The sequence below is a fragment of the Ceratotherium simum genome, chromosome 4 (genome assembly GCF_057802395.1).
Source record: "Ceratotherium simum simum isolate JZ-2026a chromosome 4, ASM5780239v1, whole genome shotgun sequence".
NCBI lineage: Eukaryota > Metazoa > Chordata > Mammalia > Perissodactyla > Rhinocerotidae > Ceratotherium > Ceratotherium simum.
The window spans coordinates 7924544-7946485 of record NC_141903.1 but is presented as its reverse complement, the minus strand read 5'-3'; the positions used below and the strand labels follow the sequence as shown (position 1 = coordinate 7946485).

At 53.9% G+C, this 21942-nt stretch overlaps 1 protein-coding gene across 2 annotated transcripts in view; it reads right to left on the bottom strand.

Annotated features, from left to right (window-relative positions):
- Positions 1-20858, bottom strand: part of SH3PXD2B (SH3 and PX domains 2B) — a 102814-nt gene extending 81956 nt beyond the window's left edge. For both annotated transcript variants that reach the window (XM_087429413.1, XM_004428520.3), the window contains exon 1: positions 20700-20858. In XM_087429413.1, coding sequence (XP_087285539.1) covers positions 20700-20774 — 75 coding nt within the window. In that variant the 5' untranslated portion in view covers positions 20775-20858. The remainder of the gene's footprint in view (positions 1-20699) is intronic.
- Between the last annotated feature and the right edge of the window lie 1084 nt (positions 20859-21942).

The following is a 21942-nucleotide window of genomic DNA, read 5'->3' as shown; positions in this document are numbered from 1 at the left end:
GAGAGGGGAGGGAACTTGCCAGGCCACGCAGACAGCAGGGAGGAGAGCCGGAACCAGACCCAGGGCCCCTCTTGGGAGGTGCTGAGGATGCGGGAGCTGCGCTGCAGAATGCAGTCTCTCAATCCGAGAAAGAAGAGTCCTTTTTAGATGGAGGGAGGAAAAACTGTCTCTCACGCAGCATACCGGGGGGCTACGGCTTCCCCTCACAGGCCAACGCAGTTTCTGCAGCAAGTCCCCAGCCCAGGATAGCTAAGGCTCTCCTGCTCTGCAGCCAAAGCAACCTTACACACAAGAGCACGTGCTGCCCGGAAATCAAGCAGGAGTGTTAGTTTCAAGATCCAGATGAACCCACTTCCTGCAGAGAAGGCTCCTGGACATACGTCCGATGGCACCCAGGAGGCTACAGACCCTAGTTTAAGAAACCAACTTTAAAAGGTGGGTGAGGGCCAGCCCCGTGGCTTAGCGGTTAAGTGCGCGTGTTCCGCCACTGGCAGCCTGGGTTCGGATCCCGGGTGCGCATCGACGCACTGCTTCTCCAGCCATGCTGAGGCCGCGTTGCACACACAGCAACCAGAAGGATGTGCAACTAGGACATACAACTATCTACTGGGGCTTTGGGGAAAAAAAAGGAGGAGGATTGGCAATAGATGTTAGCTCAGAGCCGGTCTTCCTAAGCAAAAAAGAGGAGGATTAGCATGGATGTTAGCTCAGGCTGATCTTCCTCACAAAAAAAAAAAAAAAAAAAAGGTGGGTGAGACCCCCCTTGCCCCCTCAATAAAGCTCTCACACTGGTTGAGCTTCCGGGTTGGCGGATCCTGGGAACAGCCTGGTAATGACTGGCTGGGCTCCAGATCCACTGCTCTGGCAATATGTTGCCCCGGCCTAAAGTGGAGGAACACAGTCTGGGGAGGGTAGGAGGCAGGGAGGAAAAGAGAGAGAGGGTGGAGGTGAGAGGGAGAGCCAGGAGAGAGCAGAGGCAGTTGGCTGGCTCCGAGGGCTGAACTAATGGGAAACATGATTCTGCTGCCCCCCGTGCAGACCACGCGATCCCTCTGGTTCCGATCTGTCGGCTCTCCCCAGCAGTCTGCCCAACATCTGGCCTATGTAGGTCAGCACTCCCAGCCTCTTTCTGGGATTGCAATACCCAGCAGTTCGTTTGATTTCCCAACACCCCAGAGCAGCATCGTCACCGGAAGTGGTGAAGAGTGCGTATTTATCTCTTTAGAGAAAGTACATTAAATTTGTTCCTGGAGAAATGCCACCAGGTGTCACAATGCCTTTGAGACCTAGGAGGCAATCGTGGGATGTGAGCGCGAGGCAGGGCCAAGGTGAGTGGGGGCCCATGAGGAAATCAGCGACCGTGCTGGGGGAGGTGCCGCTACGCTGGCCGTGTGCTGGGTGCTTTAGGAACACAGCTGCAGTCCTCAAGCACGCCTGCCAGGACGGTGGGGCCGCCCTCAGGCCGGAGGGGAGGAACCCCAGGCAGAGGGCAGTGACGTGCCACGCCTGAGGGTGACGCCGGATTCTAGCCCAGCCCCTTCGGCCCCTGAAGCCCCGTCTCCCAGCTCCCCAAGGCCAGGCCTCGGCTCTCCCGGCCGCAGGCTACAGCTTTCCCGTCCCCACGTTAGCGTCAGAAATCACCAAGCTCAGGCGCCACAGCAAGTGACACACCGGGGGTGGCCGGCTGCCATTTTCTCTTTTTTTCCATTTTTTTCAATTAAGTGAATGCTTGGAATGGGGCCCATAAACAAGTGCTCCTGGTGTTAGCGGCAGATGAGGTGCTCCCGTCGAGGGCTGTGTTCCGACCCTCCTCGTCCACGGGGCACGTGGTGAATGCTCGGGCGGAGCTGAGGGTCTCTGAGACCTCTGACTGTATCTGTGTGCAGAAGGGGCCTGGCGGGAGTGGGAGAGAGGAGGGGTCTCTCTAAAGTGAAAACTGAATTGTGTCTCTCTCCTCTGCTCACTCGTTCATTCAGGAAATACAGACAGCGCACCTCCTGTGCCCCAGGCCCTCCTTTCCGAGGGCTGGGGGCTGGGGATATGGCCGTTAACGTGGAAGACAGAAGCCCTGCGCTCCTGGGGCTTTCCGCCTTGCTGGGGAAGACAAGAAAGGCACGCCGTGGGGTTGGGGGCCTCCTCCTGCTCCAGCCTGGCCAGGCTCTCCCTTGCCTCCTGGCCCCTGCACTCTGGCAGGAACATCTTCTCTCCCTTCCCCTGCTTAGCAACTCTTCATTTCTCAAGTGACAGCTCAGAGGTCACCTCCTTTTGGAAGCCATGCTGTAGACTCCAAGTCTGGGCCTGGCCCCTGTCCTCTGGGTTCCCACTGCCCCTAGGGCTGCCCTTTCTCAGCACCTTTCTCTGGGTGTGCTGGTCTGTTTACGTGAGTGTCACCCCCACTCCCCTGGGAGCCCTCAAGGGGCAGGGGCCAGGACTGTCTGGTTCACCACGGTCCTCCCAGTGCCTGGTGACAGTGCGCTCTCAGGAAATGTCTGGTGGGAGACAGACAGGCAGACGGAGAGACAGGCAGACAGACAGAAAGCCAAGACAGGGCCACATAGTCATAAATCAAAGTGACCTCACTCAAGGCTCTCTGTGTCTGGAGAGTAACAATGCTCTTGAAATGGCTGAATGAACAGTTCAACTGCCAAGGGTACTAGAAACAGAACCGGCTTTGTTACTGAGGAGAATGCAGGCATGGGGCCCGACCCTGGACGAGAAGTCCACGTTCCACCCCAAGGCTTCTCTGAACAGGCAATGGAGAGAAAGAGAACCCCACAGAGGAATTTCAACTCCAAGTGGAAGCATCATCCGACTGCATTTAAGAGTCAGGCCAGCCCGTGGGAATTCTCCGGGGGTGATGGAATCGTTCTATATCCTGTCTGTGGTGGTGGTTACAAGAACCTACACGTGCATAAACACTCATAGAACGCTATACCAAAAAAGGGAATTTTCCTCTATGCATGTAAATTAAAAATTAAAAATAACAATCACTCCTGAATGTAAAAGAGAGGCACTGGCTTTAGAGTCCCTGGGAATCAATCTTGGCTCTATAGCTTGAAGCTGCTGTGTGACTTTGCAAGTCACTTCACAGCTCCGAGCCTCCATTTTCCCATCTGTAAAATGGAGAGAATAACAGTACCTACTCTACAGGGTTGGCTAGGGATTCAGTGAGCATAACAGGTGCCTGGCACACCGCCTGACCACAGGCAATGCCCAGCACCATCACTGATAGCCCCATTACAGACACGACATACCGCAGCCTCAGACTGAGTCTGTCTCCCCTGGGCCAACTCAACTCTTTCGAGGTAAGCTATGTTAAAAGGACAAGTCAGGAATGTCACGTTGTGAAACCTGATCAACCGCCCCCTCCCTTGCGCCTGCACACACAGGGCTGCCCACACCTTGGAGCCCGTCTTTCCCTCACTGCCGGAGTCTTATCCAGATGGTGGGCAGCAGGAACCGCTTCCAGGGCTGGCCGGGCCAAGCGCCTCCATTCTTCTAGACTGACACACTGGTGGAAACACTTGCTGGTCCGGGCGTGCAGCTACAGCCGGGCCTCTGGCTGCCAACACACATGCTCGCACACATCTGGCCCAGAGCGGCACGGGGAACTTTCCAATGGCAAGCAGAGGTGCTGGCAGCTGGAGTGCAGGCTCGGCCGAAACCAACCTGAAGGCTGACTTTCTAGGAAAGCCTCCAGGGCAGGCACTTAGGGCTTGTAGATATCTCCAAGGCTGCCAGGCCTCAGGGGAGCCCCGGGCAACGCCGGAAGCGGAGCTGAGAGATTTCAAGTTGGGGCCTCTCCTGTGTGAACAGGGCTGCCTAGAGAGCACAGGGCAGCCACCAAGAGCACCACTGTGTGCAAGGCATACAGGCAGTCGGGGTAAAGCTGTTCAAGTAACGGAAAGGAATCACACCGGGCCGCATTTATTGGGCTGCTCAGGCACTACACCAAGGACTTCATTTATGTAATGTCAAGGGGTCTGGAGACGCAGAAAGGGTCACTGGCTCACCCAAGGTCACACAGCCAGCATGTGATGGAGCCAAGATCTAAACCTAGGCTGCGTGACATGGTGGGAAAAGACCAGGCTATGTGGTCAGATGGGTCTCGGCTCCTTTGGGTATGAGTGCCTGGCACATAACAGATACTCAACAGAGAAGACATAGGAGAATTCTCTCACAGGCCACAGGCCCACCAGGAAGCACTTTATAGCCACTGTGGGAATACAGAGGGGAGGAGGCTAATTCTGCTGGTGGAGCTTAGAGAGGCTTTCCAGACGAAAAAACAACTGCTCTGGGTCTTGAGGGATGAGTAGGAGTTCTCCAGCTGAGGACCAACACCTAATGAGCACTTGCTAAATCCCTGGCACTCTGCTCTCAGGAAACCCTATGGAGTGGAGCTTATTATCCACCCCATTTCACAGCAGAGAAAACCGATGTTCAGCGAGGTTAAGGAGGATGCCAGAATTTGAACCCAGATTTGTTTGACTTCAGAATGCCCATTCCTAACCCAGAAGACCAGGAGACACATGAGTTGTGGGGACCGTAAGCGGCTGTGCTCATCTCCCCCGGTTCCCAGCAACAGCACAGCTGAATTCGAGTCCTGCCTCTGCCACTTACCAGCCAGGTGACTTCGGGCGACAACTCCGTTTCGAAAAGTAAATGAGGCCACACACGTGAAGCCAAACACAGCACTGGGGAGCAGTTGGCACTTTACACGTGCAGGTTCAAGGAGCTCCTAAGCCAGTGCACGGCTCCAACCACGCTCACCCACAGCACTTCTCAAACCTGGCTGCTCAGCACACTTGGGGGTGCTGATCAGAAACCAGGGTCTGACCTAGCCAGCCCCTCACACTGCCTGGGCTCAAACCTTGACCCTGTGATTTCCAGCCACATGGGCCTGCACAAGTCGCATCTCAGCCTGCTGCCCCACCTGTGAAGTGGGGTGACAGTGGTGTCTACCTCACAGGCGACGGTAAGGATCAGCTGACTCAACGAATGCAGAGCCCTAAGCAGAGCACCAGGCGTACAGTAGGCACTCAGTAAAGGGCGGTTGTTGCTACTTCTCCCCCCTACCCAGAGTCAATGGGTACAAAGACAATGAAATGTGTGCAGAGGCCTGGCTATTCCTGATCCTACCAGCCAGGGGCCAGGGAACTTCCAAAGTCTGGCACCTTCTAAAACAAGGAGGTCCAACAGGCTTGGGAGGGACCTCCCAGTTGGAGGGGGCTCAGTGGAGGGGACAGGGGCCAGGGTGGCTGGAAAGGTGTGAGAGAGGACAGAGCAAGGAGTCCTGGCAGCCGGCTCTCACCCTGGGGCCTCCCCTCCCCCTCGCTCCCATCTCCTCCAGCCCTCATGCTGCCTCCTCACCACCTCTTTCCTCTATCCTCGGCTCAGGCCCAGCCCACCTCATTCTGGATGCTGGTGGCAGCCTCCTGAAGGTCCTCCTGCCCCTCTGCTCACCTCGACGGGGATATTTCTAAAACACAGCATCTGACCTGATTTCCCCCCTCCTTAGAGTCTCTCAGTGGCTCCCTTTTTACAAAAAACAGCAGAACAATACGGATTCACTTTTAATGAACACTTCCTTATTATCACCAGGCTCATGCCAATTCATCCTTAAACTCTTACAGGGCAGGTCCTACTGTCATCCCCACTTTACAGATGGGGTAACTGAGTCTGGAGAAGCTGGTGGCCTTGTTAGTTCAGGCCAACACAATCACCAGCCTGAGTTTCTGCAACAGTTCCCTGTCTGGCCTCCTGCCTCCAGCGGTCATCTGTGATGACCTCCAGCGAGGCTCTGCCTCGGTGAGGCTGTGGGCAAAGGCTGGACAGGGGGACGCTGTGCCTGGATCCAGAGTCTGGATGCCAGGACCTGAATTCAACAAGTGAACAGGAGGGCTCAGGAAGAACGCCCCCAAAGTTTGGAAGGAGAATTGACACAAGACTTTCCTATCACCCTCCAGTCCCCCAACCAAAGCCAAAGCCACTGCAGCAGAAAACTGCAGGAGCTGAGACTGTCTAAATCAGGGTGAGAACATGGGGTCCCACAGGCAGCAGCTCAGCGAGTCTCAGGCTGGGGGCCCAAGAGAACGCTGGGAGCTCTCCCCGCCACGAAGTGAGGCCACGCCACGTGCAAGAGGCAGCCTAGTCTCAAGACAGCAACAATGCAAACAGCACAGACTCTGAGTTGGACAGACCTGGGTTCCAATTCTGGCTACATCACTTTCTTGAGTGCTACTTAGAAGCCTCAGTTTCCCCACCTGTCAAATGGGGATGCTAACAATAGTATGACCTGTCTCTTAGGGTGTTGTAAAGTGTAAATTGGATATTTCTGTAAGACGCCTGGTATAGTGGTGGCCCTTAACCCCCTTCCATGTAAATACAGTGGGTTCCTTAGGCCCAAATCAAAGCCAGATGACCAGGTGGAGCCAAGTGAAACTGCAATTTGTATGTGTCAAAAATTGACAATTTCATATGGTTCAACCTAATAGCATCCCAGGAGCACAGAGGATTCCATCTGTGTCCACTGGACTAGGCTAACAATTACAGTTACTTTTCTCTTGAGTGTTTACTATGGGTCATGTACAGGGATGACTCCTTCATTTATAGATGAAGAAGATACTGAGGTTCTGAGAGGTTAAGTAACCCACCCAAAATAGCACAACTAGAAAGTGACAAAGCCAGGTCTGCCTGCCTCCAAAGCCTGTGCCTTAACCACTGGGACACGCTGCTCGGTCTGGTGCCAGCAGGAGATCATCACGAGGAATCCAACTCAGCTGAAGGGTGTCAGTGGCCATCACTCTAGAATCATGGGACCTCGGGACTGAGAGGGCCCAGGCAGATATGGCTTCATTCAAGGAACACACTTGGCACCTGTTCTGTGTCAGGCCCTGGACTAGGAGGGACTTGGGGCCTGGTGGGATAGAAGGAGACAAATTAACAGATGATTAGACCCAGCATAGGGAAGCCACGATGGGGTGGTCCACTGGGCGCCTCAGCATCAAAGCTGGTGCCGTGGTTGGGCGACAGGCAGAAAGAGGCCAACTAAGATGGTCTAGGATGCTCCCTAAACAACCGCCCCCTCCCCTAAGTCCAGCCTCATTTTCCTGTCCCACGGGCTTGGGGACACGAAGGAGGAGGAGAAAAGAGCAGGGTGAGAATGTAGAGGGACTGAACTCTCAGGCCCTGGGGACAGCCACCTCTTAGGGGTGTCATAGGGGAGCAGGGATTCCTGCACCAGATGTAGGCGGAAGTGCATAAGTCGGTTCCAAACCTTGTACCACCAAGGAGCCCCTTTTCCTGCAGGAAGTCGTACATAGTTCCTGATGGTCAGGTCCAGTGGGTACCCCTGACCACCCCTGCACCCACGCCCTGCTGGCTCTTCGTCTGGCAGACTGTTCCTCCCAGTCTCAACTCGAGCCCCTGGGGGGACCTTTCTGCCCGCTTCTTGTGCTTGACACACAAGTCTACGGGACAGGAGACAAGGGAGCAAAGGGAGCCGGGTCCCTCCTCTCCCTTCCTCCTGGAAGCTCTCCTGACTCTGCCATCCTGCACCGTCTCCTCCCCTCTAGAGAAACCTGGGATAGTACATAACCATACAATACAATAGAAAACAGAATGCAACTGCTCGCAACAACCAGTAGTCTAGACGTGCCTCGTATGAGGCTGCGCTGCATCACTGTGTCCACTCTGCAGGGGAGGAAAGCGAAGCCCAGGGAGGGCAAGTAACTTGCCCCATCCAGCTGGTAACAAGCATTCTGACGGCAGAGTCCCAGGTCCTAACAACTGTCCACGTTGCCACCACTGGAGACGAGGCTTTGGGCTATTTCTTCCCAGTCCTTTTTTCTATACATTGAAGTATTTTTCAAAATTAAGATCATGTCGTATACACGATTTGTCTTTTTCACTTGTGTTATATGGTGAGCATTTTCCCATTTTATTAAAAATTCTTTGAACAAACTATTTTTAAAGGATCCTTAATAGTCTACTGTAAGGCTATATATCATTTATGTAATCATGCCTCCAATGATAAACATGTAGGCTCCTTTCAACACTGTTTTAATCACCACACTGCTGAATATCCAAATATATAAATCTGTGGGGAAAACTGCTTTAAACCTTAGGGGGTGCATCCTGGGCTAGTCCATTTAGAGTGTGTGGTCATTCCAGACCACCTGTGTCATGCCACTTGGGGCAGCTTATTAAAAATGCACATCAGGGGCCGGCCCCGTGGCTTAGCGGTTAAGTGCGCGCGCTCCGCTACTGGCGGCCCGGGTTCGGATCCCGGGCGCGCACCAATGCACCGCTTGTCCAGCCATGCTGAGGCCGCGTCTCACATACAGCAACTAGAGGGATGTGCAACTATGACATACAACTATCTATTGGGGCTGTGGGGGAAAAAAAGGAAAAAAGGAGGAGGATTGGCAATAGATGTTAGCTCAGAGCCGGTCTTCCTCAGCAAAAAGAGGAGGATTAGCATGGATGTTAGCTCAGGGCTGATCTTCCTCACACACACACACACACAAAAATGCACATCACTGGGCAGCTAATGGCGATGATCATGATGGTAAAGATGATACTAATAAGTAACTATTTACTCAGCACTTCTATGTGCCAGGCACTGCTCTACACCCTTTATGTGAAATAGCCCACAGTAGCTACTTCTCTTACCTTCATTTTACTGATGAAGAAACTGAGGCACAGAGAAGATAAGTCACTCACTTAAGGTCACACACTCTGCCAGTCACTGGTAGAGCCAGGTCAGACCCATGCCACCTGGCTTCCAAGCCCCAACTCTGAAACTTCTACCCAGAAGTCTTTCATCTGTTCTCTCTGCCATGGACACCTTCAGCAATCTCATGAAACCTACAGACTCCTTCTCAGAATGATTTAAAATAATAAAATAAAGCACAAGGATTCCAAATGACACTAATTATACTGAATTGTAATAAAATGTTTTAAAAAATAAAATTATGAATATATGCACACCTTCATTAATGTGATAAATAAAAAATCTAGCGGTGGGTCAAATATCCCCAAATCTGAGGCAGTGATGAGTATAAATGATCTATTGGGATCCACCAACAACTGTAGAGTGGTATGAAAATACTACTGCATTTCTACTGGTGACACAGTCACAGGTGTTACTAACATCACTGAGAACAGGTGTTGCCTTCATTCACAATGGAAGGCAATGCTATCTGACTGTTGGAGGTCAGTGAGAATAAAGATGTACTTTTCCCCCTTCCAAGTTCAAGGACTTTCTGAAATCTACCCATATTTAGAATGCCTCTGCTAGTCGGCTTTCCCCGCCCCACGGCACCCAACTCCTTTCGATCCCAGCTCAGAGTGCACCTCTCTGTCCCGGCAGGGAATGGGCAGCCCAGGCCTCAGACCCCTGCCCTGTCCCCTCAGCCCCCTGCCAGTGTCTGTCATAGCCCCTATGCTGTGGTGACGTGTTCCAAACAGATGGTGACCTCCATGAGGACGAAGGCTGCCCGGTCATCTCAGCCTCTCTCCGGCCTCAGGCCAGGCCTGGCTCAGGACAGACGATAAACCCACATCTGTGCGACTGGCAGCCAAGGATGGCCCAAAGCCACAGGCTGCTGATTCACACCTTGGCTGGGGAGGAGGAAATGGTGACACCGTGTGGGTTTCTGGCTTTCTTTGCCAATGCCGTAGGCAGGGGGTCCATGCAATTCTGCTTAATTAAGCAGAATAGAAAATATTATCCTACGTGGTTTAGGCAACATTTCCCCTTAAGTCTAGGGGGTGAGCTGACTGTACCCTATTTACAGTAACGATACACAGTAGAGCCGAGTGTGATCCTGGGCAAAAGACTTCACTTTCTAAGCCTCAGTTTCCACATTTGTGAAATGGGCTATTGACATTACTCACGTAGCAGATATCTATTGTTTCCACCTGCCCAGGCTCCACGCCCCCTTCTTCCAGCAACAGTGCCCTGAGTCTCCCCTACCAGGGGAGACTCCAGCCACCTGCAATTTCAGTGGGACTATCTATCCTACTGCCTATCCCCTACCCCTCCAGCCACCTGCAATTTCAGTGGGACTGTCTATCACAATATCTGGCCCTTGCCTGGCCAAAGGATGATCTGGTGATCCGGCTCGGCCAATCAGATACTCACTTCCTGGACTGGACTCCTGAGTGGCCAAGAGGACAGAGGGATGGAGCAGCTGCCTGTCACCGGTGATGGTCTGATGCCCACTGGTAGTGCCCATTCCCTGGATGCACAGGTCCTTTCCACGACTGGGTGCAGAGCTATCCCCTTGATTCTACCAGAGTCGTCTTTCCAACACGTTCCCTATAGCTTAAGTCAGCCAGGTTCATTTCTGTCACTTGTAACCCAAGAATCCTGACTAATACCCCTCACCTCACAGAGCTGCTGAGCGGATTCAGTGACACAAATCATGAAAAGCCTTGAGCACATAAGAAGCACTCAAATAAATGATAGCATATTAAATTCTATAATAATAATAATATTAATAAATCATTATTAAGCCCTGAGAACAAGTCTAGAGTTATTTAATCCCTCCCAAATTTCAGAATTCCTACTGGCTTTCATAGTCCCCTCTAATATTTCCCATCCTCCCTCCCTCTTTAGCTTCATCTTCACAGTCTGTACATGGTCCTCCATCCGGACAGGTGCTCTGCCCCCTTCTCCTGTGAAAGGCCTTCCTACCCACCCATCAAGCCGGGGGGAGTGCCCCTGAGTACCAGCTCCTCCCAACTCCTCCAGTGACTTCCATCTTGGACACCTCTGGTCCTGAGCCCAGCCCCCAGCCTGTGTGTACTGGGGCCATGGCCTTCCTGACGGTAGGGTCCATGCCTTCTATTTTTTATGTTCTTGGCCCAGTCAGGAACCCCCAGATCCTTCTGGCCCCCAGGTACCTGTCACACTTCATCTCCATCACTCAAATCTCTCCTGCTTTTCACAGACACGCCACATGCCAGAGTTTCCACTTCTGTGCCCTCCTGAAATTTCCCTGCCCTTCTCCACTTGGCAACATCCCTCCCGTAATCAGCCTTGGGCCACCTCCGCTGTGCTGCCTTCTCCAAGCCCAACTTCCCCAGAACCCAAGGGCACAGGCCTCTGCTCATCCCCCAGTTCCAGACCAGCCCAGAAACGCCCCGTCTACCTGCCTCTCTCAGGACACTGACCACCCTGAGGTCTGAATCCCGGGTTCGAGGATCTGTATATCATCCCAGGCTTAGACGTGCCTGACCCCTGGAGGGACTTACATTTGTTCAGTGAATCCTCAAGAAACACTGTCGATATTACAAAGGACGAAGTTTCCTTGGTTGTTGTGTTCTGAAAGTGGTAGTTCTGGCAGCATTGCCAGATAACATACAGGATGCTCAGTAAAATCTGAATTTCAAATAAACGAATAATTTTTTAGTATAAATATGTCCTAAATATCGAATGTTTATTTGAAATTCAAATTTCACTGGGCATCCTGTCTTTTCATTTGGTAAATCTGGCCACACTGAGCCCGGAGTGGCCCGAGACGGGCCCGCAGACGCAGGCGGTGGAGCTCCGCCACATGCACACGACAGAGGCACCTCGAGTCCCGTCTCCCTTCAGCGCTCAAATAAGGCCCGGGGGTGGGCTCCCCGCCGGCCTGCAGGCCTGCATCTGGGCCAGCAAGCACGAGGAGAGAGCGCCCTGTAGTTTGGAGAACGGGGTGGAGGAAGGATGGCTGGGGCAAAGCTGGGGCCGGCGGGCTCCTGGCAGAGGCCCGGAGCAGTGAGCTGGAGCAGCCCCTGCCTGCTGGCCCAGTGCAGGACCCATGGAGCCTCCTGAGTCTATCACACCAGCCGGTTGCCATGTCACGGCAGGGGGCAGGGATGCCAGCTCACCCAGGGTCCAGCTGACCCCAGCAACAAAGGCTCTGAGAAAGGGACCAGGGGCCCCCGCTTCTGGGCATCACCCCAAGCCAGGAAGCTCCAAGGATAACTGTCCAAGCAGCATCCCTCCTCAGGCACTCTGCACAAAGCTCATTTAATTTCCCCACCAAAGCCACCCACTTCCCAGATGAGAAGGCTCAGGGCCAACAGTGAGCGAATGATAGAACCAGCCGAGAACGCAGCCTCTGAGCGCAGAAGCCACACTCGCAGCCCTCCAGCCACATGGCCTTCTTAATGAGCCTGGTCTTCTCTCCTTTGGCCAAGGGCGGGTGCTCACGACTCACCGCTTGCACCCACCAGGCTGACAGGACGCTCGGCCGGCGGCCCTCTTTCCTGCAGCTGCGGTGACCCACAGCTGGCCTTCATCTCCAAGGGGAAGGAGAAAACTGAGTCACGCAAAGCAAGAGCGTTCCCTCTACCACAGCTCCTTCGCCAAGGACAAAAGCACGCACGACTTGCAACCAGGATACGAGTGTCCCCGAGGAGAAGTACACGAACGGCGCGGTCCCCGGGGCCTTTTTCGGCAGTTGGTAACTGTGCTGCGTGCTGACTCCCGTGCCCCTCCTGGTGGGGGACAGGGATGCAGGAAATGCCCAGGGGAGTGGGGCGGGGCACACCTCTGACCTGGACAACCTTTCTGGTGCCCCTGTGACCCTGGGGTACAGAGTGTAGAACTTGGCCTGCAATTCTTCCCAACCCTACTTGGCTGCAAGTGCTAGAGGAGGAGGGCCTGGACCCAGGGCCAGGAGCATTTTAACTAGAAAAGCACCTGCTTGGGGCTTCCCTCGTGCTATTTTAAACTCATCTCTTCCCGCGTCTGGACTCTCAGACTGGAAGGCCGTGTCCAGAGACCTCCCTCCGCGGCAGCAGTAGGGAAGGGTCCCTGAGCTGGCGCCTTCCTGGGGAGGACAGGCTTGCTGAGGAGCTAGAAGACCCCACGGCCTCAGGACAGGACAGGGCGGCAGGATGTGGGACCCTAGCTGGAGCCGCCACAGGCCGGCACTGCTTCTTTTTTAAAATGAGCATTTGCTATTTTTTAATTTTTACTAAAAACAGGAATATGTGTTCACTGCAGAACATTTGGAAAATAGAGAAATGCACAGATGAGCAAAAAAAAACTGACACATTTTATCAGCTATGTGTCTGTGCTTACACAGACACACATTTTCACCCCTCGTTTGTCATCAGGTGGGAATCAGCCTGAGCATGCTGTTTTGCAATCAGCTTTTACTGTTTAATATTCCCATGACACAAGACGGAGCGCGTTCTTACCATTTTGACAGTATTCCAGCCTGTGGATATAGTACATTTTATTTATCTTGTTCTCTACTGATGGGCATTTCAGTGGATACCAACTTTTTACCATCATAAATGACACCACGTTTGTACACTGCTAATATAGCTTATAGTTATAGAGCCTACACATATGCTAGGCCCATATAATCCTCACATCAGCCCTAGGAAATTGGAACTATTCCTATTCCCATTTTACAGATGAGGAAACTGAGGTGTAGAGAGGGTAGGTAATTTGTCTGAGGTCACACTGTTGGTAGGCGGCAGAGCGAGGATTTGAAGCCAGGCTTTCTCTGCCTACCAGAAGCATGGAATGGCACAGATTCAAAGGCTGAACTAAAGTGACATCTAAGTAATCTGAAGATATGACAGTCCCACCGCCCCTCTGATCCTGAGACAACGGCAGGAGCCCAGGATGTAAGAGAAGCAGGCTGGGACATCTCCCACTGAGGACAACCCGCCAGCTGAGGTGAGGGGCCTGGCTCCTGCACTCACGGGCTGGGGATCAGGATGGCACCAGGTGGCTGGTGAGGCCACTGTTTTTCAAGCAGAAGGAGGCAACAGTCATTTTTAAAAAACCTACCTGAGGAGCCTTAATGCCTCCTGAGGGCACTACCTCTGTGTGACAGAGAAAGGGTGCAGGATAAGAACCCCCTGTGGAGCAGGTAGGAAGGCTCAGCCTTGCTCATGGGCCTATCCCAGGGGCAGCCAGGGGTCAGCTGGGGCTGGCACCCCATAAGTGCCTCAAGAACGAAAGAGCGCGGACAGCACGTCGCATGCCCCCAGGGCAGCGGGCAGGAAAGAGGCAGAGATTTGGATCATGGCTATTATTATCAGTAATATTATTTTTCATGACCACTACCATTGATGGAGTGCATTTTACACACGAGGCCTCAGGCTCAGTATTGGGTAACAGGAGTTAATCTTCACAAGTACCCTATACTTGTAGGTATTATTACTCCCCCCTTTTTATAGGCCCTCAGGTAGCTCGTCTGCAAGGTTGCCCAGCTCAGGAGTGCTTGAAGAGGACTCGATGCCAGATCCTTTCATCACGAAGGGCACCGTGGGTCCGTAAGAAATGTGTTCGTAGCAGGCACCGATCCCCCAGCAGGAGTGGAGTATAGATCGAGTGCAAACATTATCAAAAAAGCACACAACGGTCTTAGAGGGAAGACACTGCACTCATTTTACGGATGCAGAATCTAAGGCTAGGGGTTGAGGGAGTCGCCCAGGGCCACGCAGAACTTGAACCCAGACAGCTTTGACTCAAACACCCCAGTTCTTTCCACTCAAGTTTGCTGCCCTACTCTGCATGTTTCTGCAAAAGGGGGTGCCAGGGGTGGCTGGGCGGAGGCAACTGGTGGCTGGAAAACAGAAGGTAGCTAATTTGGGCAGCAGATTCATGGTTTGAACTAGACCCCTGAGCTCGCCAGCCTGAGGCCTCCCATAGGCTGAGCCGAGAATGCTGGTAGTGCCCGATAAGGGTGTGGTTCACCCTGCAAAGTCAGCTGCTCAGAACAGTGACCCCTGGGCTCTTACAGCCTGGCAAACGGAAGAGAGGGGTTTCACGCACGGCAGCACAGGGTCTGCCAACCTATCACTCCAGGGGCACCATCTACCCAGGGCCTCCCTGGAGCGAGAACGACTGAGGGCTGGTGGTGGCTTTGCGCTTCATCATCCAGGCTGAGGGAACAGTGAGATGAGGGAAGGGCCAGGGTGGGGAAACTGGGCCCCAGAAGCTGAAGTGACCCCCCCCAGGTCCCTTGACTCAGGGGTGGGATCACAGAGCCACCACCTCTCCCGGACACATAGGCATCTGGCTCAATCCTCACGCTACCACCCCTTGCTGTGTGACCTCAGGCACATGCCTCCACCTCTCTGAGCCTCCAGTCTCAAGGGGAAAATGGGAACACTAACGTAACTACTGAAGGATTAGGAGTACAAATAAATTGTACAAATTAATAGAAGATAACCCAATATACTGAAAAAGGGGCAAAAGATAAAACAGGTAATTTATGGGGGTGAAAACTCAAATGGCCAACAGAGGCATGAAAGACACTCAACCTCAGTAGCAAGCAGGGACATGCAAACAGGCACCAGCATCCACCAGATTGGCAAGAACGAAAAAGTCTCACAATTTGGAGTGTCAGCAAGGACACACAGCAAAGGGACCCGCAGACACTGCTCCTGGGGATGAAGATGCATGAAGGCCGAGACCCAGCAATCCCACCGCAGGTGCGTGCTCAAGGAAGCAGCTACTCGGAAGTGAACTGCTGGGAACACGCTAAAAGTTCCCAGTAGGAGCTGGAGTAAACAGGGGAATACTCATAAAAGGAACATTACACAGCAGTGGAAATGAACAGCAGCGACATGGATCAACATAGATTTCAAATGTGTAATGTCTTTATATAGTTCTAAAATATTCAATACAAGATTTGGGGGAGGGTTAAAAAGGTAAAAACATTAAAAGGTGCACCGGGTTGGGGTGGGAAGGGGATTGACTGCAAATGGGTGCAAGGGATCTTTTTGGGGGGTGATGGAAATGTTATAAAACTGGATTGTGATGATGGTTACGCAGCTCTATAAATTTATTTTAAAAATCAGCAAACTGTACACATACAATAGGTGAATTTTATGGTATGTAAAATATACCTCAATAAAGCCAATAAGGGAAAAAAATCACATCTATTAGTCTATTTTTAAAATGCACATGGGGATGATAATACCAAATGCAGAACACTGATTTTTGGAGGGCGGGTGTTGGGGAGGGCACACAGGGGGCTTTACATCTGCAATATTTTATTTCTTAAAAAATAAAAATGAAAATGATTTGAAACAAGTAAGGCAAAATATAAAGATCTGATAGAGCTGGATGGTGGACAGACAGCGTTTATTTTATCCTATGTATCCGTATACCTGAAACATCATGTGAATATAATGAAAGGGCTGTTGTGATGACTAAATACACACACAGAGCTTAATCCAGTGCCCGGCCCACGAGGACGGATCAAACTTCAGCTATTATTACGATTCTTGCTGTTCTAACTACTAGCGCCATCTTGTTCCTCTTCACATCTCAAGAGCTCAGGACAGAGCAAGCAGCATCTCCTGGCCCTGGTGCCAGAGACTCTGTTCCAAGCCCCAGGCTTCTGCACATCCCTCTCTAGTGCAGGAAACGGGATGGTCGAAATATAACCCCTAAAACCCACAGGGAGTCCTTCCTCCTCCCTTCAGGCCGGAAGAGAACCTGGCCAGAAAGGGTCTCCCAGGGTGTCACACTTGAAAGCCCCCTTTCCATTCATTCAGAAGGCCCCGGGCTCTGGGGCAGGAAAGGTGCTGGCAGAGAAAGGCAGCAGCCCCCCAAGTCTTCCCCTCTCTGCCTCCGACAGAGGGGGCGGCTCCAAGGGCACCCTCTCCAAACAACATCACTGATAGTGCTGTCAACAATAACCCCCACCCCACCGCTGGGATCTCAGAGGCCCTGGGAGCTTCTGCCCCCGCGTTCTCCAGCTCTGGCCTGTGGCTCTGCCCCTGGGCCCACTGATGATGTCTCTGCCCACAGGTGAAGGAAGCTGGGGCCGGGCATGGAGAGAATGCCCCCCTGATCATGGAGAAGACACCATTCCAGGTGGACAGGCGGCCCACCTCTGACAGGCAGCCCTGAGCTCCACGTGCAGTTCTCCAATGACATCTGTGGCACCTGTGACTTGTTCCCTCCAAGGCAACTGACGGACGAGCAGGTGGTGGCCGAAGTAGCTGCAAATGGGGGGGGGGGGAGGGAATCAGGGGGCATGGTGACCAGAACTCTCCATAACTGATGTGTATATTCTAATGCAGTGGTTGGGGCAGGGCGCTGGCGGTAGGGGTGTATGTGATTTTGCCCCCCTCAAAATGTTTAGAGACATTTTTGGTTGTCACAGTTGGGGAGGAGGATGCTACTGGCATCTAGTGGGTAGAAACTAGAGATGCTGCTGAACATTCTACAATGCGCAGGGCAGCCCCCCACAACAAAGAAAGGTCCGGCCCCAAATGTCAACAGTGTCAGAGTTGAGAAATTCTGCCCTAGAGGGAAGTAGCAGTGTTTACAATCTGCAGATTATAGAAGCTGAAGCTCAGAGAGGTAAATCGACCAGCCCAAGGTCACACAGCAGGAAGTGGCAGAGCCCAGGACTGTCCAACCCCTCTGCTCATGCTCTCTCTCTAGGGTGGCTGGGCCAGGTTCAGAAAGGGGGATACCCAATGGGATGAAAGTCCAGGGCCACGCCAATAGCTGCCTCCATGCCCATTCCTTCTAGAGTGGCAGGGCAGGTATGGCTTGAGAATGGGAGCAGGGGTCACTAGCAGTTTCTGGTGGGTTTCAGATTCCCTGCCATCATGGCACTAAATTTTTTCTGTTCCTGTGGATGACTCACGCTTCAGTTCAACCCACTGCCCCTCTTCATTTGATGAACCCAAAAGGCCGGATAGAGGGGAGGGGACCCCCTTGAATCACAAAAGTGACTAAACCCACATGCAGAAAAACAAGTTCTTGGTGAAATCCCTCCCCATGTGACTTTGGCATGTTCCCAATGAAAGTGACACGGAGGGCCGGCCCCGTGGCTTAGTGGTTAAGTGCGCGTGCTCCGCTACTGGCGGCCCGGGTTCGGATCCCGGGCGTGCACTGACGCACCGCTTCTCCGGCCACGCTGAGGCCGCGTCCCACATACAGCAACTAGAAGGATGTGCAACTATGACGTACAACTATCTACTGGGGCTTTGGAGAAAAAAAAAAAGGAGGAGGATTGGCAATAGATGTTAGCTCAGAGCCGGTCTTCCTCAGCAAAAAAAAAGAGGAGGATTAGCACGGATGTTAGCTCAGGGCTGATCTTCCTCACAAAAAAAAAAAAAAAAGAAAGTGACACGGACACCACGGGGTAGGGAAACCTACATGCAGAAACACAAGTTCTTGGTGAAATCCCTCCCCAGATGACTTCACCACGTTCCCAACCAGAGTGACATGGACACCACGGGGCGGGGACGCAGGCATCTAACGGTTATGGAATGCCAACCTTGCCAGTCACATGGGCCCTCCCCCAGGAAGCGGGCACCATAACTTCCATCCTACATCTCAGGAAACTGAGGCTCGGAGAGGCCACACAGCTAGCAAGCTGTGAGGCCAAGATCTGAACCCAAATCCATATTTTAACATTTAGAGACCTGTCTCCAGGGGCCCCTAAAAATCGGTTGAAAGCTTAGAAAGATGCCCCTCAAAGCTGCAGAACTTTCAAAAAACTGGCAGGGAGGGATCTGACTAAGCAGAGAAGGAAAAGCCTTGGGGTGATCACAAATGATGGCAGATCTCCCGGGTTCTAAGTGGACTTTGTCAGGGAAACTGTGGGGTGTGGGATCTGGGAAGTGGTGTGGTCTGGGGGAATGCTACTTTTTGGGGCCAACAGACTTGGATTTACATCCCTGCTCTGCGCCTGACTATAACCTCAGGCGAAGGGCCTGACCATTTTTTTGTGTGTGTGAGGAAGATCAGCCCTGAGCTAACATCTGCCAATCCTCCTCTCTCTCTCTCTTTTTTTTTTTTTTTGCGGAGGAAGACTGGCCCTGGGCTAACCTCCGTGCCCATCTTCCTCCACTTTATATGGGATGCCGCCACAGCATGGCTTGACAAGTGGTGCGTCAGTGTGCGCCCGGGATCCGAACCGGCGAACCCCGGGCCAACACGGCAGAGTGCGCGCACTTAAGCGTTTGCACCACCAGGCCGGCCCCAGGACCTGACCTTTCTGAGCCTTAGTTTCCTCATCCGTCAAATGGGCTTAAGAACCTCTGCCTGAGTCACACACGATGGGAGAGGCGGCAGAGGACAAGTGGACGATGACACCCAGGTCTTGGTGGCGGTGTCTATTCTGGCTTTGCCAGCTCACAGATCTGGCGGGATGCAGCATGGAGAATGGCAAGCTTTCTCCTGTTGCCATGCTGGTGAAAACTGTCCTCATACCAAAGAGGCAACTCAGTTACACACCTAACAGGCTCAAACAAGAAACCAAGATTTGGCAGCATTTGAAACAGTTAATGAATTAAAAAAAAAAAAGACAAAAAGACAATTTAGCTCAGCCCTGGAATAGAGGGAAACTTCACTCTATTTAAAGATGCCACAGGTCCAGGAAATAGCTTCCCACCGCCTGGCTATGGGCTGAGTAACTGGCTGCCCAGCCAATAACAATACAGACTCACACAGCACACCCTTTCTGGTGGAGTGCAGAGTGGGTTCCCGGGATCTCCTTTCAGAATTTTACAGGCTACTCATGGAGAGCATGTAGATCTGCTGTATAAGAACGAGCCCCTTAAGAAAAGAGATCCAAAGAGGACCGCAGGGAGGCCAAGCAGCTGAATTCAGCCAGCCAACGCCCTCTGCTATTCATTGTCTACACTTCTTTGTTAGGGTTTTTCCCTCCCTCTTGCTCTTTTTTCCTTCCTGGTTAACTTCTCTGCAGCAAGCCGCTGCCACTGCCCCCTTCTCACCACCAGAGACACCACAGCCCCCTTCCCTCCTCAGAGAGGCCACCCCAAGGCCTCCCCTGGGCCCAACAACCCACATCCTCGTCATCCTCCACCCGGAACCTCTGAAGTGGTCCCAGGGCCCCGTGAACCCCCACATTCAGCTCCTAGGCTGCTAGGTGGAAGCCACTTCCCACTCGCGGGTCACCGTCTGCCCCAGGCCCACCTCCCAGAGGCAGGGAAGACCTGAACGCAACTCCCAGGTCTAGAACCTGCAGCCCCTTCGAGCCTCAACCTTCCCAGCCGCAAAATGACGCTACTGGCCCATTTTCTCCAGTCCTCCCCAGCTCGAAACAAGAGCCCCATTTAAGAGGGAGATACCAGGAGAAAACTTTCATACATTTTAAAACAGAAGGATGGGAGACAAGAGGCAGGGACTGTTTGATTAACCGTTTCAAGGTGCAGGCACTCGGAGGATCCGTTCTCCGAGGGCTCCATCGCTCAGGTTGGCTCCTCCGTAAGGACAGAGCCAAACTTGGAGGGCTACCTGTGGCTGGGCACTGCGGGTGCGAGCGCGTCTCAGACAGGACGGGCAGGGCCGGCGGCCCGAGAACAGGCGCTCCTTCCCTCCCTCTTCCCGTCTCTCTGCGCCCGACACCCGCGGGGGCCAGACTCCTCCACGGGCGGGCGGGACGGGAGTGCGGGTGACAAGGGGCAGGCGGAAAGGCGAAGACGAGCGGCAGAGAGGCGAGCGGGGGCGCGGCGGGAGGACGCGAAGGAGGAGAAGGGGCAAAAGAGAGGAGGGGGAGGGGGAGGGGGAGGAGCGGGAGCGCGGGCCGCGCCGCGAGCGCAGGGCCGCGCGGGGAGCGCAGGGGAGCGCGGGGCCGCGCGGGGAGCGCAGGGGAGCGCGGGGCGCAGGAGGCAGATGTGCAGAGCGGGGGCTCCCGGTCGCCCCGGCGGGGCGCGCTCGAGGGGGCGTGGGGCGCACTCACATAATGCTTGTTGGGCACCCGCCGCTTCTGCACGTCCAGCACCTTCACCTCCACGATGCTGCGCCGCGGCGGCATGGCCGCTCCTCGCGGGGCCGGGCGGGCGGGCGCGGGTGCGGGGCGCCGCGGGCCGGGAGCGGGGCCGAGCGCGATCGGAGCCCGGGCCGAGCACGAGCCGCCGCCGCCGCCGCCCTTCGCTCCGCGCGCCCTCCGGCCCGGCCCGCCACCCCCGGCCCGCCCCCCGCGCCGCCCCCCGCGCCGCCGGCCCGCCCCCTTAAAGGGCCGGCCCCACCCCCGGCCCCCGCGCGGACCCGGCTGGCCCACGTCCGGCCTCTGCCGCGTCTTTGTCCCGGCGCCGAGCCACCGCGGCCGGGGGAGGGGACGGGCGCGTATCCGCCGCGCGTTCACTGATTGACTGGTCGGTTCGTTCCAGCGCTCGCTCGCCCCGTGAGCCGCCGTCGGGCGCCGGATTTGAGGGCCGGGCTCACTGGTCAAATTCCGCCTCTGCCGCTTCTGACTCTGTGACCTTGGGCGAGCTGCTTAACCTCTCTGGGCTCAGTTTCTTCATCTATAAAATGGGCCTGGTACTACTGCCTCCCGACCAGGGCTGTCCTCACGATTAAGCGCATGTGGAGCCACGGGCAATGTCTGGCCACAGTATAAATGTTGGCGGCCCCAAGCCCTGGAGATTCAGGGAGGAGCACGAGGCCGGTGTCGTCTTCTCCTGGGCTTACACTGAGAGCTGGGGAGAGTGGGAGAGAAAAACGGCAGCAAATGCAAGTATAGTACAATATAATTGCAACAATAGCAGCAAAACAGGGTAATAGGGTGGTGAAAATGAGTGAGGGGTGGATGGGTGCTTGTTAACAAGGCCATTGATTCCCAAATGTGGAGCTCTTACTCCAGGCCAGGTGCAGGGCCTACTGCTGCTGGGAAATGTTCTTTGAATCCTCAGCACAACTCTGGGTGGACGAGGAGGTTGACTCATATTACAGAGGAGGTGACTGAGAGCAGCCTCCAGCACACAGAACTGGAGGAGAGAACCCATCGCTCTGTGGCTGGAGGCGTATTTCACAAGCTGAAGCTAAGGGTGGCTGGGGCTGCCCCACGTTTCTTCATCTGGTGCCTCCAGCCCTGGCTTGGCACCCGGTCATTATCAGGAGGTGTTGGCTGAACAAATGTCTGAGTGAATGGACGCATCAGTGCGTGGATAGGAGGTGTAGGCCCTGGCCAGTGCTCTCACACT